This window comes from Cyclospora cayetanensis, unplaced genomic scaffold, assembly GCF_002999335.1.
Source record: "Cyclospora cayetanensis isolate NF1_C8 unplaced genomic scaffold, CcayRef3 CcayRef3_contig_271, whole genome shotgun sequence".
Lineage (NCBI taxonomy): Eukaryota > Apicomplexa > Conoidasida > Eucoccidiorida > Eimeriidae > Cyclospora > Cyclospora cayetanensis.
In genome coordinates, this window is record NW_020312227.1 from 24,121 (window position 1) to 36,367 (window position 12,247).

The following is a 12,247-nucleotide window of genomic DNA, read 5'->3' on the forward strand; positions in this document are numbered from 1 at the left end:
CGTTTGTCCCTAGCATTTGTCAGATATTTCTGACTTTGACAACGGACTCCACCGCTTTTTTCCACCCTCCAAAAGCTCTGCGATTTTCCCCTACTGGTGCTTGCCCCAACTCCAGTGGGTGGATTGGCTGTAGACAGAGTGAAGTGCAACCTAGGCGTGTATAAATATGCCATCGATACACGTAGCTGCAATTGCAGCGGCAGTCGGGATTGAGGCATATCATTGTGACCGTATAAGTCCTTAATAAAAGTCTATTTAGTGTACGGACGTGGAGATAAGATTTCCCTGCAAACGGCTTTGTGTCGACGGCAAAAGTGGAGCTCCAAATGCACGAAAAACCGAAGACATCTGTAGGTTCCTTTTTACAGAGCCACCATCCATCAGCTATTAACCAGGTGGGGATCTCAACCCTTCCTTAAATTTCAACAGCTTCTCCATAAAGCCTTCCGGAGGAAGACGGAGCACAGCTTTACCATGCAATGTGTTCTATGCAATGATACGAACCCACTTGCACGCGTGTAGAAACAGATATAAGGCGTAATAATGGGCCCACCCGACGCTTGAAGCTAGCTAGCTGTACAAGAGATGCCAACTCAAAACGCATTGAACAATATACAAAGACACATCATCGCCGGCACGTCAATTGTGTTACTGTGTATGCGGGTGTATAGAGCGCAACACTTGTACTTAAATGTACTCAATTGTTTGACTTAACCTAGAGTTTAACATCCAAGTAGACAGCCTCCAATCTTCCCGCCTAACAACACAAGGCCCACATATTCCTGTAGCAGAACCAAAATTTTCCAAAGCCCTGTAGTCCCATTACTTTGGCCACTCGTTCACCAACGCGGCGTGCAGTATGCTCATGTGAAAGAATGCACATCTTTGCTTCGAAGCTGGTGTGTCATCCGGCATAACGCTGCTTTCTAAAGAGATACTCTTCCTGCAGGAGTCGAACCTGCGACCTTGTGGTTAACAGACACAACCCCCAACCTGCTGAGCTACGGAACTGGTGCCTCCCGAGAGACGCTTTCTCATTAGTTTGGCCATTCCGTTAATATTCGTAGCGAACTTATAAAGTAGATAATGTACTTGTGCCAAAAAAGTGTTTTCTGAATTCATGGTGTGAATGGAGATGTAAAGTTAGTGTTGCTCTACATGCATGCTCATTCGTACTCCTCCACTAAAACAAATATCAAATTACTTTGCGAAGATCTTTATTATGCATAACTTGTTCAAGATACTTAAGAAGATTTCTCTATGGAGATAACCTGATGCAAAGACCTGAACAGGCAAAAAATATATGTGTGTAGACATGACCCTACTTACATTAAAAATATAGAGGATCAGGGGTATCTTAATGCCTTTGGTAATTCAGAAAGCTTGCCGCTAGTACACTTAGGAAGTCTTTTTTATGGTTGTAGGCCAACCTGTGCGCCTAAGGCAATCTAGAGGATTGTCTACTGGGGCAAGTACATGTCCTAGTCTAGAGGTCTGCTCATCCAGTCCTTCCAGTATCCATAGCTTCTTAGATCTGGGCACGCAAGCACATCCCGAAGCCGTAGCAAATGTGGTTGCGGTGCCACGAAGCTTGTAGTTTTGTCTGCCAACATTGGGGGCCGCGGTGGACGGTTCCGTAGCTCAGCCGGTTAGAGCGTGTGGCTGTTAACCACAAGGTCGCAGGTTCGAGCCCTGCCGGTACCGCTTTACGGACTTGCTTCTCTGTTTGCTGCGTTATTCGTTTGGACCACAGAGCATGGTTGGCAGAAGTTTTCCGAGTCACTGAAATCCTCCGACTGAAGCAGAGCGGTCTAGTGGGAGCGCCGTGTGTGTCGAAATTGAAGATACTGCACCAAAGCTAATGGAAAGGAAACAGATAGCAGAAACAGGGCCAGGCGACCGCACCGGGATTTAAACTCGTACCCCTACGAAACGCCTAGCAGCCACAGTCTCGAATGTGTCCAGCTGTGGAATCCGGGGGGCGTCTTTGACATTTAGTCACGTGTGTATACATACTAGTGCGTTCAATACGATGTGTGAAGCAGAAAGCCCGAATGCCTGCCAAGGTTCCATCCCACTTCGTTGTTACTTTCGCAGTACAGGGAACGGTATTCTGTGCACAAATTTTTGGTGTGATGTCACTACTGCTTCTGCTGGATAGATCACGCTGCAACGGCATAACCTACTACATAGTGCTGCACTGCAAACGCTACACGGCAATTATTCAGCGCTATTACGTATGCAGGCTGAAGATGTATTTCTCCAAATAGGGGCAGAAACCGACTTATGCATGAGTAGAGGAAGTCTAAATGCGTTCATCAACCATTGCTATACACCCTCTTACAAGCAACAGATGCAAATCGTTTGCCCACACAAGCGATTATGCGTCACCTGAGAGCGAGCTTCTGCCTTGCCTAAGGAGGGGCTACGCCGGTATCACCACGCCTGTACGCGCCCTCTACCGCTTCCGTTTTGTTTTTAGCGCCGCTTTTCGTTACCCTTGCATTCTGTTACCTGCCTCTCGCCCTCTTCGTAAATGGTGCCTGGTGTGCCCACACCTTTTTCGATTTGGACGCGCCTGCTCCGGTGCGCTCTTTTTGCCTCCCTGGGTCTATCTACGCGGCTTCACTTACGGAAGCTCGTGAATACCGACACACCCACGTTCACAAGACATCGATTTCAAGAAATTTTCGCTGTGTTCATAAATGTACCTCTCAAACCACAAACACTGAGCGGTGTACACATATGTGTATCCATGGGGATAGCACATCTGCGCTTGCAGTGTGACAGTATACGTGGAAACATCTCATTGCAGCTCCTCACGCCTGGTAACATATATAGCCGAAGCTGAGGCAAGGATGAAGATTCATACTCGTGTACCGCTGTACCCGATGATCATTTTGCAGATGCAGATGCATCTCTATTTCATTACTCGCTGACTCCGTCAGTACGCCGCTACACCGGCAGAAGATCTCCAACATACGGCTGCAGGCAGTTTCAAACGTGCAGTGAGGGGCTCCTGGCAAAGTCCTAATGCTCCCACTTTGAAGACTCTACACCGAAATGTGAAACCGCAAGCGGTCAGCTCTAGGTATCCCGAAAAGCAGAGCCCTTAAGCCGTGAAAGGGGGGCCCTAGGCACTGCCAACCTCAGTACACCGGTAGGGCCCTCAGGCGCAGCAGCCGCAGTCAAGAGTTCATTAAATAGTTCGAGAGCAGCACTGGAATCAACCGGCTTCGCCACAATTTTATCGTGCCTCCAACTGGTTTCCTTCTGCCGCCTGCGGGCTGTCCACGTGCTGTAGCTTTCATCCGCTAGCAGCACGGAGACTGGGGCAGTTCCTTTTGCCTTTCCTGCCTTCGCCAAGGCAAGCTGAAGCTTCCTGGCGATCGATAAGTGCCGAAGCATCCGCGGCGTCCTAAAGCTGAGGGAGCATGCAGCAATAAGCGCCACAGGAGCGTTCCTATAACAGCAGGAGCAGCGACAACACACCTTCCTAAGAACGGCACCAAGAATAGCCAGCAGCATCGTGACAGCCAACAGGCTATATGTACTAGTCTTATCTTACCGAAGATGACGGGGAAGTATAGGATTCAGAGGCAATCCGAGCATTAACAGGTCCGCCTGGTGTCTCTGCCGTTGCAGCAGCAGCAGCGAGACCAACGCGGCATGGCTCCTTTCGTGCTGAAGAACCTTTAACTGGGCAACGGAGAACACGCCAGTGAGATCTGCGGAAGACAGAAGAAGCTCTTCTGTAGCTTCAAAGTGCTGATGGAGGTCCTCAGCGGCGGCAACAGGAGCAGAGGGCCACCTGGAGGTGGAGGGCAGCCGACGAACTGCCGTGGCAATGCCTGTCTTGCTCGTTCCTAAGTCAATACATTGAATTGTGTGTGAGCGCAGCACCACGGACCGAACCTCTGAACTGTGCAGCGCGTGCAGCTGCTGCTCGAGTCGCTGCCCTTCGAGCCGCCGCATCAGGAGGTTTCGTTCCTGTTGTCCTCTCTTAAACACATGCTGTCCTTGTTCCTTCTGTTGCTCTTGTTGGTGGAGATCCTGCTGAGTCTGGCCGCGCGGGCAGAACCACTCGACTGAGTTGGCATCCGAGGGCCCCTTCCAGGAGCAGCTCCCCTCAGAGAGGAAGGAAGCATGCAGCCTCCGAGAGGGAGCGCACGTGCTTACACCGGCATTGTCATTGCGAATACGAGTGGAGAAGCGCCCGCAGAAGCAACAGCACGTGGGGGCAACAATCAAAGTCCACAGCAGCAACAATTTGCAAGCCATGTACAGGCAGGAAACAGCCGCTTCACGGCATTGCGCGAAATACAAGAGCTGTCGTGATGAACAGTGGCGGCCCTTTATGTTAGAGCTAATCTTATCGCTTGAGGAGACCTTTTTTCAGGACTAGCGCCTTCGGTTTCGGCGTTTCGCGCTGCTGATTCAGCGGCTGGGGGCCGCCTCGCACTGTGTGGTATTTATATCGTTTGAGCCTCGAGGTGCCACAAGAGCGCAAGATGGCATACTGGGAGGAAGAATCGTATCAAGCAGAGTATTGAACCGGCTTACTGTAGGCATTACTCTTATGGAGCCGTCCGAGTGAAGTCGGGCACTGCTGGCTGCCACACCAGCATCACCGTGTCGTGGCTGCAAAGACACCACGTCGACAGTCACGGATAAACCGTATTTTCTGCAGTCCTTTGCACAGAAAGCGCATAATTAGGGCCTTTAGATCACCACAGATACCACCGTGCACCCCTAGCTGGGGCAGCCTAAGGCGCTGACTCACGCCGATCCCGGCAAACTCCGAGTCACTCGACTGCGCCGCCACACTGCAACTCCTGTCCGTGGTTGAAAGCTCGGCCTTGAGCGCGTTTTGGGGTCTTAAGCTTACCGCAATAAACTAAGAAAACGGACAGCTGCAGACAGCAAGAAACGCCCTGTCTCCGTGGGACTTAGGAGGCCTTGCGTGTCTTTTGGCAGCTCCTGCTCAGTTGTGTAGGGCCCCCCCCCTTCCACGCATTCTGTTCCGCCTATGCGGCTACTGCGTTGGCTGCGACTGCGTTTGCTGCTGCTTTGTGTGCTCGAACGGCGGGACAGGCAGCCAACTTGCGCTGGCCAAGAGCCAGGGTGCCAGCCTGAACATGAAGGGGCAAAGTTGCGACAATGCATGGAGCGACCCCCTCGGCAGTACCCGCAACAGAGCAGCAGAGAGGGCCCCAAGAAGAGCCGCTGCAGCGGAGACAGCAGTAGCAGCGCCCCCTGCTGCAGCGGCCGCCGCACCGGCAGCTCACTCTGACGCGAACACATGGCCCCCAGCGAAATTGGAAGGGGGAAACACCGCGTTGCCTGTCGTCACAGAAGCCTCTTCTGACGCCACAGCCTGCTTGGGGGCCCTCAGCATGCCTCCTTCGCCTCGTCCTGGAAGCTCCGTAGGGGCCTTCCAACAGGAGGGCGCTGAGGAAAGTTTTCCGGGGAATCCCCTTTCGCAAGAGGGGGCCCCAAGGCCCAGGGGGCCCCCCACAGCGGCCCCTCTGCCCCGTCTCGTTGTATGCCCTCCTAGAAGAGGCGAACTCCTGAAGCCCTTCGGGAGACAGCGGCAAGCCGTAGAACGCCTTTTCCTGAAGCAGGTGAAGCGCCCTAGTCGAAATCGCGTTAAGGCTCGGAAACTGGAGCTTTCAAGTCATGACGCCAGCTCCGAACGTCCCTCAAAGGCCCCTCCGGGGGCCTCCCCAGACGACAGCAGTGCTGCGCATGCCGTCGCCACACCCCCACCGCAAGAAGCGACTTCCCAGGCACGTGCTTCCGCCGCAGCTGCAGCGACTACGGAACAAAGAGCGACAGAGGCGCACCACGCGACTCGATCAAATAGGGCAGCCTTGAATGCCACCCCCCCGGCACAGTCACGAGGACATGCGAGGGCTTCCCCACTTGGCCGCCCTTCTCTTCCTACCCAACGCGTCAACCAGCTAGATGCCCTTCGTGTGAACAACGAGGTTGTGCTGCTACTGCAGGATTTGCTGCTGCACTGTACGCGTGGCGCTGCGCCGTGGCTCCAGCAGCGGCAGCACGAACTGCAGCTGCTGCTGCACCTCTTCCTGTGGGCTGTGTCGACGGCAAGGGACAGGCCTACCCCTGGCGATTTGCTGCAAAATGTTAAATACTGTGGGGGGGAGCAGCTCCAGCAGCAGCGGCTCCAGCGCGAGCAGCAGCGGCTCCAGCAGCTGCAGCGTGAACCCCTTGCTGCTCCTGCTGCCGCAGTCCAGCAGCAGCAACGCGTGCTGCTGCACTTGATGACGAAGCAGCAACATGCGTTGCTGCAGCAGCAGCCTCTGCCCTGGACGCATAAGCTGGGAGTGCTGTTGCTGCATGTGCTGCTGCCTTACCTGTACCAGCTCCTGCGTCTGCAGCTGCACCTCAAGAGGCAACAGCAGCAAGCAGCCATTGAGCAAAGAATCAGACGGTACAACGTTGCCCAGGCCCAGCATCGGCAGCGCATGCAACAGCAGCAGGAAGAAGCGCAGCAAACGCTGCACAAGCAGCAGCAGCAGCAGCAGTCGCGGCTGCAGGACGCTGCTGCTGGTGAGGCCGTGGCCTGCTTGACGGCAGCAGAGCAATCGGTAGAATTTCTGTACAGGTGTTGTATGTGTGCAGATTTGCTGCTGTCGTTCTCCCGTTTTTGTTTCTTCTTCTACTTTCTTTACAGAGGGAGACACAGGAGCTTGGGGGATTGGTTGCTAAACCTGGAGATGAGGCACATTCATCCTTCCCTGCGCCGCTCCCTGTCTTTTGAGCTGCTGCAGCAGCAGCTCTACTGGCAGAGCGTTTCCCATGTGTTGCTTTTGCTGCTGCCCCATATCGATCTGCTGCTTCTGCGGCGCATGCTCGGACAGAACCTACTGGTCCCCGCTCGCGCTGCAGTGGCAGCGTCGATGCTGAAGCTGCGGCTGCTTCTGCACAAGCGACAGCAGCCGCAGCAAGGCTCTGGCGCAGAGGAGCACCGCGCTGTTGCCGTTGCGCAGCCCGCGAGGGGCCTGTGCAAAAAAGGAATGACGCTGCTGAGCAGCACCAAGCAAGCTCTGCAAAGGGTCCTGCAGGATATTGGGCTGCAAGTCCACCCCCTTGTAACCGAGACAGAGCAGAAGCAGCAGGCAGAAACGCCACACGATGCTACGACAGGATCGATCGTACGCCAACCAGTCCTACTGCAGCGTGTGCCTGCTGAACAGTTCGGGCCTATTAGGGGCACGGCTTTCACGTCTAGACCTTGTTTTTGCCGCGCGCGATCCTCCACATGCCTCTTTTCTGTGTGGCCTTCGCTCCTCTTATGCCACTTTTCGCGCGTGCTAGCCCGTCCCTCCTTCCCCCTGTTTCACACCGCTCTCTGGGGTGGGGCTTGGCGGCTGGTTTTGCTCAGCGTGGTGTAGCTCTCGTGGCTGGGGCAGCCAGCATTAGGACTATAGGCCCCTCGCGGTTTTATCTCCCTTTCTATCATGCCTTCTGAGCATACCTTGTTAGCCGCTTTTGGGTGGGCCTGCCTATTGTAGCCCATGTTTTTTCTTCGTGTGCTTTTGTCGTTCAGTCCAAGCCGGACCAAGCAGATGCATCCGCACACTCGCCTTCACAGTCGCCTCTGGCGCCCTCGGCAGCAGCGAAAGCGGCGCTTTCGCTGTCGCACGGGAGCGTTTTCCACCCTGCTACTCCTGACAGTCAGATACAGCAGCGCGAGAAGAGGTGCGTCTTCTGCAAGCAGGAACCACTGCTGCCCTTCCGCAGCAGCAACTGCTCCCATGTATTTTGTTATTGGTGTGTGGCCTCCCACCCCGACTACCATCCGAGGGCGTGGCCGTACATGCAGAGAGACCTGGAGCAGCTTCTGCGCTGCCCCAAGTGCAACTTGGCCATTCACCGGATCAGGTGGGGGCTCTAGCGATGGGCCTGGTGGTAGAATACGCGCATCAGCAGGCACGGTATTGGATGGATGCGGCGCGCCTTGCTGTTGCAGCAAAGGCAGCAGCCAGCTACCACTGCGTTACCACTGCAAGGGCAGCGATACCCTAGCGCAGCGCGGGGGCAGCAGATTGTGCGCTCGTCAGAGCCTCAGCGTTGTCACGCCGTGGAGGCATCTGCTGCTTCTTTTTCACCCTCGGCGACGTGTTCCAACTGCCTCATCTAAAGGCTGAACTCCTCTTATCGTCTCTTTCGAGCCCGTGCATTGTTTAAATATCGACTTAGAGACAGAGATACTCCAGCAATTCGTGGGGTTTCGAAGGGAACTCTACGGGATCTACGGGACGATCTCCAGAAGAGGCACTAGCAAAACCCAGGTGCCTAAGAGGGAGACAGTTACTGAGTCTACTGGCGCCACTGAGTCCGGGAGTGCAGACAGGCAATGGCCTGCTCTTGCGTATATAAGGATGTCAGATAAGGGGGAAGGAGCTTTTTGCAGGGCTACGCGGGTAGGGCAAAGAAGGGGAAAGACAGCACGGGCCATGCGCCCGCAGCAATGCTAAAACGTAATTAGAGGAAGAGAAAGTTTTTTTGCAGCGCGCCGCTAAGGGCGCCTTTCCTGTGGAGATGTATGCGGACAGACTAGCTAGTGGAGTGAGCGGTGCAGCGCGTGTGCGATATCCTAGGTTCCTGCTATTGGCGTCCTCGCCCCCCGAAATGAATCGTGGGAGTTTTGGGAGCCCACGTAGTTTGAACTTCTTTCTGCTGAAACGCACACATGCAGGGGTCTCAGCACACCACCTTTTAGCGAGCAGGCACAAGGGTGTCAACACATGCGCACGCGCGCACCATCGAGGTATGGAGGAAAGACGTGGAAGCGAAACCTTTAAGACGCGGCAGCCAGGCTGGCTGGTCGCCGCGCCATCAGGGAGCACAAGGGCTGTGTCACCTTTAAGCTGTAAAAAAATTCACCTGCTCTCCCTGTGGAGAATTTGATTGATCGCACTGGAGAGAGGAACGCAGCGAGGGGGGGCTCTGCTTGTGCGCTGAGACCCGTGTCATCTCCACGGACTCCCCCGGCCGTCGATCCCAGCTAGACTGACCCTGTAAGGCCTCCTCAGAGGCTCCCCAGGAAACTCTGCCCACCGGGTCGGGGTGTCTATACGCCGTGGACGTTCGGTTTCCTCCCAAGCGCTGCAGATGGACGCCGTGTGGATCGAGGGTCGCTCCACTGCTGTGGCTTTGACTTCCAGGACCCTGCACGAGCGTGAGACAGCCATCAAAAGCGGCAATAAGATACGGGAAGACAAGTGGCAGCATCTGTCCACTGCATCGGCCACCGACGCGGGCTCAGGTGTGCTTGGATGCATGCACTGCCATAAAATCTGCACGCTGGAGAAGATTCGCGCGCGCAACTGCTGCCTAGCCGGCCTAGAAGCTCTACAGAACAGCCCTGCCCTTAGGACAGATGGCGATTTTTGCCGCTCTTGGTGCAAATACCAACAGTGCGCGCTGTGCATGTGTATGTGTGTGTATGTGTGATTATCAGTTGGTGCTAAGGCTATGTGAGCTTTTGAACGGGCTGCCGAGAGGAGCCTGCGGTGGCGTGGCGGGACCCCGAAGAAGGTGGGAGATCTCCCGTCACTCACTTCAGTACTCGGCCTGGGGAAGTGCAGATTTGGAGGCAGCGTGTAGGCAGCAGCAACGGAGGCGCTGCCCACGGTGAGCTCTCCGTATGCATCTCCCAGGGCCGTATCCGACGCAGTGGATCTGGTTCTCCTAAATCGCTGATAAACTGGACGGAATCGCCGCCTCCCCGCAGTTCGTCCCAAAGACGAGATAGGGAACATCCCCATGGCAAAAGTTACCCGCTTGGCCAGGCGCTGCTCTACGAGGTCCTGTGTTGCCTGTGTTCGATAAGCGCCACCAGCAGCACGCAAACAGCACGCATGGTCCCCTCAATTTGCTCTTGCTAAAGGCATATCAGTGCGGCATCTAGCTAGCTGCAACACGCCTTCTGAGCGAGGGGCAGAACCAGTAGAAGGCGAGGCAGGCCCTCCCCCTCGCGTCTCCCTGGCCAGGCAGCTAGCTACGTCCTGCTGCAGCGAAGCCCCCTTACGAGATCGGCTTCCTCGTCATCAATCTCCGGGACTTGCTGGTCCACATATTTGCGCCTGAGAAGAAAAAATCGCTCGAAACGTTCTCCCTCACGAAAGTGAAAAGCGTCCAACCTCCTACGGTATTGGTGCAAGGACTGGCCCCAAGGCAGATGGCTGTCTTCGCTGCTTACAAGTTCCTCATCTCTTCTACTGCAAGAAGGATGATACACATGGCCGTGAGGCCGAAACCTAACCCAAAGAGAACAAGGGCTCCTGCACTAAAGCCTTGAACCTCGTGAAACTTCGCAAATCCTGCACACATACCCACACGACGCCAGCACCAAGGAGCGTCCTGGCCGCCATTCCCTACGGAGGCCCCTACGTAAGCGATGGCAGGTCCAGGGGGGCCCCAGCAAAAGGCGGCTGTGTGGAACTCTTGTACCTCCGAGAGTGCCAAAAAAGGTCCATACGACGTAGTATGTAGGTACAATGGTAGTAGCGTCTCCTCTTGCAAGCCCCAAATTTAAAAAGTGGATCTGCAGCGGGAATGCATGCGCCGGCGTGAAGACATCATGCAGACAAGGAGCCAAGGGCACACGCAGCCAACGAGGCGCGAAGGGTCCTCCCCAGGTTGTGTTTAAATGCTGCTGTGTTGGAGAGGCACATCCGCATGCAGCAGTGCTTTACCTGCATCCATACGGATAGCCCCAAGAAGCAGCAAACCAAGTAAGGCTGGGGAGAGAACCATATGGAGCTCCGCGTGAGCCCGTACTGCGCAAACATACAAAGTGGCAGTGTTGCTCACAAGATTCCTTGAGTGCCTTAACGTCCTGAAGCCCCGTGTTTGACATACATATAAGCACATGAGCCAAGCAGAGTGAGCGGGTGGGTGGGAAACCAAGTGTATGAAGGGCCAGCAAGGTGTCCAAGAGACATTCTTGCAGGAAAGCTCACACGAACGCAGGTCCCTATCTCCTTGACTTCTAATATACATTGGGAGCCAACGAGGCCAGCCAAAAAGCCGTAACAAAGACCTGAGGCGCAGACAAGGGGCACGCACGTTCGTGGGTAGTCAGTCCGTGGATATGTGTGGTGGTACGCCGGAATAGCGGCAGCATTGAATCCCTTTCTTTGACTGTCTCAGAGACACGGAAGCCCTTTGTATGAAAGTCTTCCTCGAAAAGGCGTACCAACTAGTCGCGGGTAGAGAGACTGCTTGCCCTGCGCCCTCGGGCTCATGGGTGTAGTGTCTCTCAGCTCCTTGGGCGGAGTGTCCCTGCTGTTGAGGACGCAAAAGCGTGCACAGCGGCAAAATGCAATGTCAAATTAGCGGCAGCAGGAAGTGGGGAAGACAATTCCACGCACAAGACACTCTGCGATCGGCCTGCACGTCTCGTGCTGCTACTCTGTGCGCTCAAGACAGCCACTCTCTGCGGAAGCTTAGCGGAGGGGGGAACTCAGCGACACCACGAAGGAAGCATTCCTTACGAAGAACTCTTTAGAGGAAGAAGGCTTATCTCGCGGTCCGTCTGGCCGAACAGCTGCTGCTCCTTCTCTTCGAGCAGCTCTGACTCAACGCTGTTGAGGTACACAAGCGCTCCGAAACCGAGGCCACAGCACAGACCCAAGAAAGCCAAATACCAAGGATCTCGCCAGCTGTACAGACCGATATAGCGGCTGTCTAGGCCCGATCCTAGGTCTACAAATTCTGTGCGAGGCATCACGGAGGCGCAGGCGCACAGAAACACTCCCAAGGCGCAGCCCCCAGTGAAGAGAAGCTCCTGGAACCCAAATGGCTCCTTTAATACCGTCTGTACGCAGCAAATGCATACTAGCAGCCAGAGTTTGACTCTCCTGCGTGAGAGAGAAAAAATTAAAGAGAGAGAGAGAGAGAGAGAGAGAGAGAGAGAGAGAGAGAGAGAGAGAGAGAGAGAGAGAGAGACAGACAGACAGACAGACAGACAGAAAAACAGACATAGCAACTATCTACTGAACTCCAAAGGGGCCCGGTGGCTAGTTTGCTGCAGAGTTGCTGTGTTTGCATAGCTATGCGCGCTTTTGCGGTTTATTCTGCTCTAATTCCAAAAATGCCCATGTCCCACGTCTCAAAAAGGTGAATACCTACTTAATTATATCTTAAGAGTGGCCTTTAAATACGTAGAAGGACCGTACGGGGGGGGTGTGGGGGGGCGATAGCTGGGGTT

General features: G+C 54.8%; 2 protein-coding genes, 1 non-coding gene and 1 pseudogene across 3 annotated transcripts; 2 read left to right on the forward strand and 2 right to left on the reverse strand.

The window, feature by feature from the left end:
- Positions 1-1,630: 1,630 nt before the first annotated feature.
- Trnan-guu lies at positions 1,631-1,704 on the forward strand. Its single transcript has one exon. It is a non-coding gene; the product is annotated as a tRNA-Asn (tRNA).
- A 1,383-nt stretch (positions 1,705-3,087) lies between these two features.
- Positions 3,088-4,312, reverse strand: LOC34623308. Its single transcript, XM_026338537.1, has 3 exons — positions 4,308-4,312; positions 3,569-4,153; positions 3,088-3,424 (listed from the first exon to the last, which is right to left on the reverse strand). The coding sequence occupies exons 1-3, from the start codon at positions 4,310-4,312 to the stop codon at positions 3,088-3,090; spliced, it is 927 nt and encodes a 308-aa protein (XP_026194322.1).
- A 1,084-nt stretch (positions 4,313-5,396) lies between these two features.
- LOC34623307 (polyglutamine-repeat protein pqn-41) lies at positions 5,397-8,055 on the forward strand. The gene is made up of 3 exons (XM_026338538.1): positions 5,397-6,631; positions 6,713-7,181; positions 7,705-8,055. Exons 1-3 carry the CDS (start codon positions 5,397-5,399, stop codon positions 8,053-8,055), a joined length of 2,055 nt encoding a protein of 684 aa, XP_026194323.1.
- Positions 8,056-8,895: 840 nt separating this feature from the next.
- On the reverse strand, positions 8,896-11,854 carry LOC34623306 (annotated as a pseudogene).
- Positions 11,855-12,247: the final 393 nt, after the last annotated feature.

Excerpts from the sequence above, each read along its gene's own strand:
- LOC34623308 (XM_026338537.1), bottom strand. Across the intron at positions 3,425-3,568 it reads ATACTTCCCCGTCATCTTCG|CTTTAGGACGCCGCGGATGC; the intron begins GTAAGATAAGAC and ends ATGCTCCCTCAG.
- LOC34623307 (XM_026338538.1), top strand. The coding sequence starts at position 5,397 with ATGCCTCCTTCGCCTCGTCCTGGAAGCTCCGTAGGGGCCTTCCAACAG. Across the intron at positions 6,632-6,712 it reads TCGGTAGAATTTCTGTACAG|GAGCTTGGGGGATTGGTTGC; the intron begins GTGTTGTATGTG and ends AGGGAGACACAG. Across the intron at positions 7,182-7,704 it reads ATGCTACGACAGGATCGATC|TCAGATACAGCAGCGCGAGA; the intron begins GTACGCCAACCA and ends TACTCCTGACAG.